The following is a 10,648-nucleotide window of genomic DNA, read 5'->3' on the forward strand; positions in this document are numbered from 1 at the left end:
TAGATAAGTATAAAAAAAACTATGTCATTTAAAATATAAACTCATTAACATAAAATCCTATGTTTGCCCATAATTGAATGTTAGTATATAATTTTTATTTTCTATGTTTTTCTCTTATTTTTTTATGTACTTTTTTTTGGTCATACATAATTACACACTAAAGGTTCTATCATAGCCCACCTACTGCTGAGATTCGAACCTGGGATGTGGCTATTACGAGGCCGACATTTTCTCTTGCTTTTCTCTTGCTTATACCAATAAAAAACGATGAAGATAAAATGCTACTAAAACAAGGGATACAAAAGAAAAAGAGGCCATATTTGTTCATCAAAGTTCATTTGTCATTAACTAAGTTGGAGTGGTCCAGTGGTTAGTTCACTAATCTGTTTAAACAAGCGTTGAAAATTCGAATCCCACTTTGTACCTGCAACAACTTATTAGCCAACAATAAACACTTAAATAAAGTTTAGATTGATCTAGTAGTTAGCTCACTAGTCCGCTTAAACAAATATCGAGAATTCGAAAATAAAACTTTGATCCTTGACGGATTAGATAAAAAAAAAAAGTTCATTTGTCACTACTTCAGCGTGATTGAAATTTTAAAAACTTATGCTCAGTCAATCTCAGAACAATTTAGAAATTAACTTATTATTATATAAACAAAACAAAAAATTGATTTGACTATTTATTCTATTATAAAAATCCTATTTAATGTAATATAAAACAATATTTTACATCGGTCATTTATCAACTAATATAAATGAGAAAATGCCAAATCATCTACATATTACTAAATCAGTTTTGGTTAAATATTGTGGCAAAGGAAAGAAACAATGCTAGTTAACGAAGAAAAACTGAGCGATTATTCGCACTTCTCAATACTAAATATTGCACTCATAAAGGATCCGATATACAGCCCAATATTTAGTTTCCTATCACAAATGGCACTATTGAGTATTGAACAAAAGCTATGAATAATAGCACAAATAATAACTAAGTAATAAACTTCGTTTTACTTTTGTTTTTTCCAATTCCGAAATTAAACTTAAGGCCAACCTGGAGTGGCACCAAGAAAAGCTTGCTTACTTGCTCCCACTTTATTCAAACTCAGTTGCTAAGTGTTGAAAGGAAAACAAAAATACAACACCATCTAAGTCCTTCTCAGATTTTGCTGATGCTAATTACGAACGAGAAAGATGGTTAACTTATGTGCCAAAGGCTTCTAGTAGGTATAGCCCTTGACAAACATTCCCTTCTTGGCTTCTTCGCTTTCACCCTCGGCAGAATATCTTCCCAACTGAGCCAAGGAGTTTGCTTTTGCGCGCACCAAAAGAGACTTTTGAGCCGCTTCCACATTCTCGGGGCGTCCTTGCCATGTCTTGAGCACAGTGTTCTGCAGAGCTCGTGCATATGAAAATGAAACGTGCCATGGGTTGGGACTTTGGTTCATTGCGTTAAGGTTCAGTGTTGCTTCCACTTCAGATTGTCCACCAGACAAGAACTGAAAATACAAATGGAACATAATTTACGGTTTATTATAGTGATTGTAACTTCCAAATTCTAGTATAAATGCAATCTTAAATGTAAAAAGTAATTAAAATTAGCATCATCTCAAATCCTAAAAGACACGATACATGCACTCAACACGATCATAATGCTACGTATCAATTTGTGATAAGAGGAAACAAAGAACAATAGATGTACCATGATTCCAGGGACTGCAGGAGGAACTCTTCTTCTAAGCATGGTAAGTGTATATTTGGCAATGGTTTCTGGAGAAGCCTTTTCCTTGTGCTCGGCCCCAGGTGTAACCATGCTAGGTTTGAGCAAAATTCCCTCAAAAATGACATTGTTTTGAGCCAAATAAAAGAAGACTTCTGACCAGACCTTCTCTGCCACTTCTAATGTCCTCTCAATCGGGTGATCACCATCTAGAAGAATTTCCGGCTCTACAATTGGAACAAGGCCATTGTCCTGCAAAGAAACACAAATGATGTCCATAAATGTAATATAATTGGTAAATCAATTCTAACTTTTCACATATGCATGGAGACCAAAAGGATAAACTAAGGAAATGCACCTATTATTATGAGAATGAGCTAATTTCAACAGAAAGAGAGTCAATAGTGAAACAATACCTGAGAGATAGCAGCATATCGTGCAAGTCCCCATGCTGCTTCCTTAACAGCTAATGCAGAAGGACCACATGGAATGCTAACAACTGTCCGCCTGTACAATACAAAAGCAAACAATCAGTTACATTCAATTTCGATAGATCTTATCCCCAAGAAAATTTCTTAGAGAATAAAAGAAGAATGACTTACCACTTGGCAAATCGAGCACCTTGCTTGTAGTATTCAGCAGATCTTGAAGCCAATCCATCTAGCCCTTGGCACCAAGATTCATTGTTTGATCCTGGTAGTGGGACCAAGCCCTAAAAGGAGACAGAAAAAAGGATTAATTACTAATTAGTAATAGTAAGACAGAATTCTAGTGACATGAAAGAATTACTCAAACAAGAAACCTTATCAACTTTGATGCCAGGCACAATGTTCTGCTCACGAAGGCAATCAACAAACTTCTTTCCATCGGTTGTTGACTGGTAAAGGGTTTCCTCAAAGAGAATGGAACCAGAAATGTATTCACCAAGGCCGGGTGTGGTCAGCAGAAGCTGCCTGTAGGCCTGACGATTGACCTCGGTGTTGTCCAATCCTATCGATGCCAACCGCTTCCCACAGGTGGCATTGGACTCATCAATGGCAAGAATTCCACGACCAGGAGATGCAATAGTTTTCTATACCACCAACAAAGAAAACAATCATAGGAAATCAGCTGCAGCCATAGTAAACCTTCCAATATGCTATTACCATCTACCAATAACTAAACTAAAACCTAGCCCACTACAGAAGAAGGAAATACATATCTTAAGACAAAATAGAGGAATGTCAGGCCAGCAGCAACTTTTGTGATTTGTAGCCATCAAATAACCATCAGTGATGGTTTTAATGGTGTGAGATTTCATCCAATGGCTCACTTCTCTTTGCTGGTTATATGCTGGCCAGAATTTAACAAAGTTGCTGACCCCTAGACTTTTCCAACAAAGATATTTTCATAACCTAACTCACATGACTTTACTGTAGCATAAAAAGTCAAACAACGTAGAAGTAAATTAATAAACAAAATTAAAAACAATAAAAGGCTAATCAGAGACGCTAACCAATAATCAATACAAGAAACAGTTTTTTGAGAGAATTTAGCAGAAAAGAATCAGAGCACGCGTTGAAGAACAAAGATGCATGAAGGATCAACGTTGTGAAGGAAACAGAGAGAGAGAGAGAGAGAGAGAGAGGGAAGAAGGGACTAACAGCGGTTTTGACGAGTTCGTCGGAGTAAGAGGTGGCGCGGATCGGGAGGGAGACACGGCGAGTGGCGAGGAGAGACGAGGATCCGGTGCGGGAAGAGAAGGAGTTGTTGGAGATCCAGGGGGAAGACAAGGAGCTGAGCTTGGCGAAGCTTGCACACGCGGCCATGGCTTCGATCAAAGAGAAAACGAAAGGGGTTGGGATTTGCAGAGAGAGAGTTGTGAGATTGTGATGGGTTTATGTTATGTTTGTTTGTTTGTGTCTCGGTGAGTCCGCGGTAGGTGAAGCTGATGCAAGTGGAAAACAAAACACAACTACCAAGCGGAAATACCAAACCTACCCAACACAATTATATCTTTTTATTTATCTTTTTTTCCCATCTTTCAATAAATGGATAGGATATGATTCTCTCATATTTTAAATTTTCGGAACAAGATATCAAACGAGTTTATGTTGTTTTAAAGTTGGATGATCCAGTTAGGGGTGCACATGGCCGGGTGAAGCCGGGTTTGATTTGATCCAGACTCGACCCAAAATATCCACCGGGTTTATTTATTAGACTCGAACCCGACCCTAGACCCGATGAAACCAATACAATTTCGGGCCACAATTATACCGGATAAAAATCAGGTGAAAACCGGGCCGTTAACATTACATTACGTTGATACCTTCTTGTAAGCTAGCATGTAAAAATATCTAAATTTTCAAGACTCCAACCATTATTTAACATGGTAAAATTCACTTAGAAAAATATAACAAGAACCAACCCTTAACCACAATTAATACTAAAGCAAAACCACAATCAATACTAATATTGTCTAATAATACCAAATATTTAAATCAATACAAATAACACAATATTATGCATTAGTCTAAAATTTTATGCATTCTAAATATAAAACCTTAACTTATAGTCTTATAATGACTAATAACACAAAATATTAAGGTTTACAACACTTAAATTCCACATAAGAATAATCATGATCCATCACTAATAACACAAAATATTAATTGTGTATGATGACCGGGCCACCGGGCCGACTTCGGGTGACCCGAGCTATGGCCCGGACCCGACTCGAAATAATGACCGGGTCTATTTTTGAGACCCTTACCCGGCCCGAAACCCGATGAAATCACACCAAATTAGCCCCTAAAGTGTTCGGGACTGGGCCGGGTCTATGCACCCCTAGATCCAGTTAGATCCTTTATTTGAACTCAAAATCTTTTCTATCAAATTTTGATCAATTAAAATTTAAAAATTAAAAATTTCAATATCTTACGTTGCCAGTAGGGGCGGCAAGCGGGAAAGCCACGTCTCGCCAGAAGTCCGTTTTTTGGTGGGCTGGCTCGTCCCGCCCTATTATAATTTCTAAAAATATAAACAAATTATAATTTTTATATTCACAAACATTAAAGTCTTTGTAATTATAAATATTGTTCTCAAAACAAAATAAACATAATCCAAAATATAATTATAAATATTGTCTCTAGAACAAAATAAACATAATCTAAAATACTCAATTTTCATCTTCATTCTCTTGTAAGTTGGGTTGGGAGAAGTTGAATTTTGGCAAAAAAAAGAAATTGTAAAAATACCCCTTGCCAAAAAAATATTAAGCCCGCCCTGCTCCCGCCAAAGTCTGCGGTTTAAGCGGTGCGAGTTAGGCGAGCTTTTGCTATTTGGCAGTCCCAATTTTTCAGTCCAACCCATCTTTTTTAATGGGTTATGCAGACCGACCCAACGAATTTAGACCCGTTTGCCACCCCTAGTTGCCAATTTGAAAAATTAAATCTACCTGTCTTTTTTTTTCTCTCTCTAAATGAACATCTATATATCTCTATGCATCTATTTTTTATTACTCATCTCTATGCATCCATAGGATTATATCAATATATTCTTTAATAATAAAAAACTAATAATAATAACAATAATTTTGAAAAATATTTTTATATTTTATAATAATGTTACAGTTAAAATCTTGTTTTATCAACAATTGAACCACAAAAGAAGCTAATTAAACTGTTTCAATCCAATCTGATATAAATTATATCAAATTAAATCATATTCAAATTTTAAATTAAATTGAGAATTTAATTTTGATACACTATCAATTTAAAACCATTTTATACGTACATCCAATCACATAATATCACATTAGTAAAAATAATTCCCTTTTATATTGATCACGTAAATAGTTATCCAAAAGAACGATTGTGATTGCACGACTATATAAAAATATTTAAAAATTATTTATTACAGATGAATATTTCTAACCAATTTTATCCCATGCTAAATCTATCTATAAATTCGTTTATAGTATGCTATTTTTTGTGGTGGTCTATTCAAGCCATGATATAAGGGGTGGTTGTATTTTGTACTTAACTTCTCATGTCTATGAACTAATCTATCATTGCTTTTTAAGTGGGCACATGACTTAGATTTATCTTTTAAAAAATCACTAGTTGGTTCTTTAGATTCCTTTTTTAATTTGTCAAAAATTAATTTATAAATTAAAATTGATTTTGTATAAAATTATTTTTGAGTATATATTTAAATAGGTCCCTTAGAAATTTTATATTGGACGTTTATGTCTCTAAGAAAAATTTATTACACTTAGGTGCTTGAACTTTATAAAAATAAGATATATAAGTCCTTCCGTCACATTTTTAAAGACTTACTTATCTAACTGAAAATAATGGATCATGCTAAGATAGAAACGTATATGTCTTATTTAAATTTTTGTAAGGACCTCAACGATATAATATTTTTTTGAGAATAAAAATATTCGATGCAAAATTACTGAGAGACCTATTTAAATAGATACTCATTAATTTTTAAAAGAAAAATCGGTTTTAAATATAAAGAACCCGTTTTAAAGGAAAAAATTATTTAAAATCAGTTTGGTTTAATTAAAAAAGCTAATTACTTTTTAAATCGAATTTCATTTTTATGATCAATTTATTAGTTTTGTAACTTGTTAATAATTATTTTTATTATTTAAAATTAGTTTGGTTTAATACCTTAATTCAAATTTCTAGTTAATCAAAAGTCAGGTTTGATTTTTTTTTTTTCTTAACCATGTTTACTGTTTAAAAAGAGATTTCGGATTTACTTTGAAATAGCGGTAGATAAAATTAAGGAAAAGTTAAATGGATATAGATAAATTAGTTGCTTTTGATTAGATTTGATACAATTTTGACATATCATTAATTTTGAAAAAAAAAAGTTGATTTAAAAAAATGTTTTTAAATTCAGAAAATTTAAACTTAAAAATAAAAATAACCTATATTACTAATGTATTACAATATGAATAAAACAGAACAACTCTTTTATTTGTTGTTGGAACACTTTTAAATTTAATTCCTTTCCACAACCGGTATAATCTATTAGACTGTTTTGATTGGATTAAATTAAAATAAGATAAAACACCATGCTTTCTGCTGTAGCTGCCGGAGTTGGATTCTTCTTCTATAATGCGAAGGTAAAAAAAAAGAGATGTATTTATTTTTGTTCATATAAAGTGTTATATAATTCCAAAAAGTAACATAAGGTTTCTATGAACGCAGAAACTTGCAAGAGGGATTTCAGCATCTAATCAAGAAACAATATCTACAACAAGAGTAGTGGAAGAACAAACCAAGGCCACTAGGAAACCAAGTGTGGCACCACAGTTTGATGGTTTACGTTGTTTTGAAACATTTGTTTTGAATTAAATTCTCTGAAAGATGTTCAACTTAACTGATTCTATGAGATAAATAAAATAGTAGGAGAATTCATATTTGTTCTTTCAATTAATTTGTCTCAATTTATTTCAAATCATTTCAAGATAGACATAGACACATGGTTAATTTCCATTGTAAACCATCCTTAATTCTTAAACGTAACAAGTAACAACATTGCATGCTACAACAAACTTAATTAACCGGGAAATTTGAAAAAAAAGAATGAAATTTTATAATGTAACTGAGTTTATACAACCATCATACTCTGTAGTCTGGACCAACAATTTTTCACGGTCCAAATCAGGAAAAACTTCAATGACTACCCCTCAACACTAGCCGATGGTAAATTATATTATTTTTCAATCGACATTATTTTTTTTTATAATGATTTTGCCTACAACAATAAAATCTAAGGTTCTAATAGAACTCCTTCAATTGCTTCTTCTATATACTGGATTACACCTATCATCATCTTCTACCTATATTGGCAAATCTTCTTGCAACACCAAATATGGCATACTTTGCCACCAATCCCCTATCAATACTACAAGCAAGAGCAATAGCAACCCCCTATGACTAACATAAAAAATGCACAAATCGTTTTACACACTGCACATATTACAAGCTGTTAGGCATTTGAAACGTCGTATGTTCAAGATCCAAAAATGATCAAAAGATAAATCAAGAACTGCAAGCTATCATATGCATGGCACTTATACATTGGGCTTATGAAGATAGATCAGTGAACCTAAATTGCAAGCATAACAGAAGCAAACTAAGGCCTTCCTCCACCCATATCTTAGAAAACCCTAAAAAATTCTAAAAATTCCTAAAAAATCCTCATCATACATTCAATGTTTTAGCACTTCTCAAGCTTAAAATCACCTCTTCACAATCTTGCTTCGCTTCCAAGTTACCACCCTCTCAAGGTTCAACCCCCTCACTATTATTAAAACTAAGCATCAACATTAAATTCTTAAACCAATTCAAAATAATTTTTCACTTAAATCCAATCTAATTTAATCCAACACACACTGCTCCCTAGGGGCGGGAGAGAATGTGAATAGATTCACTCTAATTGTGAAGACATGAAAATGAAAATATGTCTAATTCATATCTTTTGTGAGCCACGAAAAACCATAAAGCCTGATAGCAGAGGCAGCATATTGAAGAACAAATGTACCGGAATGAGAAGTAACAATCTACAAGTAAACTAAACCAGTAAACCATACGTCTACAAGTCTTTTCCCACAAAAACTCTATCAAGAAGCAAAAAACCATTTAACTAATATTCAGATATATGATTTATGTAATGTGGAGTCTTATATATGTGAATATAGAATACATTATTACAAATTAAAAGAAAAAGATAAAAATCATTATCTTAGTATGTATATAACAAAACTTCCATATCCTACAAAATAAAATACAACAAAAACAATACCAAAAAGTTATTGAAAAAAATTGAAAACAAAGATTCTTTTTAGTTTAGTAAAAAAAAAGGAAAAAGATTCATTATTTTAAGATTTTGGTTTCCTCCAACTCTAAGCTGGCAATAAGACACCTCTGGCCTAACGTCTTTAGCTGAAGTTTAATTAGTTAACTCTTTATGTTTTTCACTCTATCGTATTTGCAAAAAATGGAAACAAATTTTATATTTCGACGGCCAAATATGCAGTACTAGTTACCATCATTCTGCTTTCACAGCACAAAGACAAAGCTTCGTTGAGGTCCTCCATGACAGATTTCAGGATATATCACTTATCAATAATACTGTACAAAGAATTAATAGGGTGCAAGCATGGAATCACTTCTCACTCAATGTTTGCCATCCTCGCTTTCCCTCCAAATGATGAATGGTATCTGCTACATCCTGCTGTTGTAAAATGATTCTTCCCGAAACCATCAGTTTTTTCGCTCAAGATGCAATTGCATCAAATAGGACAGTTAATATCCTCAAAGATTTGAGTGGCAATTCCTTGCTTCATGTTGGAGATCCATTCTACTTCAATAAAAAATTATTATCTTCCAACTTCAAATTGAACGAGTATGATACACGCCAGATTGGATATGGCTTGGGTTTTGGTATGAACAAATTTGGCTTTGATCCGAGACCATACAATAACGTCACTGCCGAAAGTCTGTCCCTATATCCAAAAAGAAATGAAACGGGTAAGGCTGTAGGACAAGTCGTCAACAACAGTCCCTTCACCTTGCTCTCCTTACCCTTCCATTGAGATCCCTGTAGTTGACTACTCAGTTGTGATCCTTCTTACTTTTCTTCAGCAACTTGGACATGTGACTGATATACTCACTGCCCGACTGTTTTCCACCCATCAGCCACTGCAAGGCCTCAGCTGCAGCATCTTTTTCTGCACTTTTCTTATTGCTACAGGGTTGGCCCATTATCTGCATTCCATTGAACTCAACTGTAGCCCGAAACTGATTATTCTTCAATTGTTTAGTCTTGTAGCTGGGTGCAGCATATCCTGCTCTTGTGAGTAAGGTCTGGAGCTGACTTTTAGAATTATCACCCCCAGGGCCACTCTCAGTCCTTGAAATCGATGCTGGATGTGATGTGGCCATCACTGTTGACTTTGCTGGTTTAAAGACCCGACGACCAAATACAAATTTGCCTTCACATGTGTCTATGGAAATCAGCAACCGCACTGCTGATAGGAGTTCATCATACAAGTGTATGCTCATCTTTGGAAAAAGTAGCTGCCCAGTACAAGAGAAAAAATCAAATTAAATGTAAACATTAAGCACCAAAAATGCTACTTCCATCTACAACAAGAAATTGTTAGTTATCACAGAAAAGCTCTTAGCAGCATGAAATTAATGTACTTACTTTTCTTTGAATTAAGTCATCAAGTTCTCTCTTTACACACTGGTACAGATCAGCAACAGGAGGTTCCATGAAGAACTCCAGATATCCTCCCAACATTTTTAAGTGGCCATCCTGAAAGAAAAGGATGGAATTCCATTAAAATATCAGACGACTAGAGCATAGATGGGAACTGAAGCTGTACATCCTTTGGAATATTGAATAAAAATGAGAACCAATAACAAATCATGAAATCACATGGCACTCACAGCATCCCCTTTCAATAAGTTCCCACCAAACAGAAGCACCACTGCATCAGGCACAGCTGTGGAGTCGCGGAGGAAAACAGAGTTCACTTTTATCTTCTCATTAAAAAGTAACCATGGATATGGAATTCTAGTTTCCCGAGCATTGACGGAGTTCTAGAAAATGAAATATGAACATACAATTGAAAAGGGAAAGCAAAATCTTAGAAGAGTCAACATAAAAGATCCATCCAAAAGTGTGCAGAGAATTTACAACCACCAGCAAATTATGACTTGAATGAACTAACCGAATATAGGAGCACTTGACCATCCTCCATTGTTTTCAAAGAGAATGACTTTTCATTGTGCTGCACATGAAATTACACTTCATTTATTTTATGTAGTCCCAAAACAAGAATAAGAATATACCACCACACAATGTCCCCCAAACACTTTCAGAATAGTAATACTTTTAAGTTAATTATATTATT

The 10,648-nt window shown here is 34.1% G+C and overlaps 2 protein-coding genes across 5 annotated transcripts in view; both read right to left on the reverse strand.

Annotated features, from left to right (window-relative positions):
* LOC107618019 (fructose-bisphosphate aldolase 3, chloroplastic) lies at window positions 847-3,579 on the reverse strand. The gene is made up of 6 exons (XM_016319942.2): window positions 3,366-3,579; window positions 2,525-2,794; window positions 2,325-2,434; window positions 2,139-2,229; window positions 1,705-1,974; window positions 847-1,501 (listed from the first exon to the last, which is right to left on the reverse strand). The coding sequence occupies exons 1-6, from the start codon at window positions 3,528-3,530 to the stop codon at window positions 1,223-1,225; spliced, it is 1,185 nt and encodes a 394-aa protein (XP_016175428.1). The 5' UTR covers window positions 3,531-3,579; the 3' UTR covers window positions 847-1,222.
* LOC107617886 (DExH-box ATP-dependent RNA helicase DExH5, mitochondrial) overlaps window positions 8,715-10,648 on the reverse strand; it is a 9,638-nt gene continuing 7,704 nt past the window's right edge. For 3 of the 4 annotated variants that reach the window (XM_021111105.1, XM_016319763.2, XM_021111106.1), the window contains 4 exons: window positions 10,466-10,525; window positions 10,182-10,334; window positions 9,937-10,047; window positions 8,715-9,806 (listed from right to left, as the gene is read on the reverse strand). In XM_021111105.1, the coding sequence (XP_020966764.1) occupies window positions 9,342-9,806; window positions 9,937-10,047; window positions 10,182-10,334; window positions 10,466-10,525 (789 nt within the window). In that variant the 3' untranslated portion in view covers window positions 8,715-9,341. The remainder of the gene's footprint in view (window positions 9,807-9,936; window positions 10,048-10,181; window positions 10,335-10,465; window positions 10,526-10,648) is intronic. The other variant, XM_021111104.1, reaches the window with a different exon arrangement.

This window comes from Arachis ipaensis, chromosome B09 (assembly GCF_000816755.2).
Source record: "Arachis ipaensis cultivar K30076 chromosome B09, Araip1.1, whole genome shotgun sequence".
In the NCBI taxonomy this organism is placed as follows: Eukaryota; Viridiplantae; Streptophyta; class Magnoliopsida; order Fabales; family Fabaceae; genus Arachis; species Arachis ipaensis.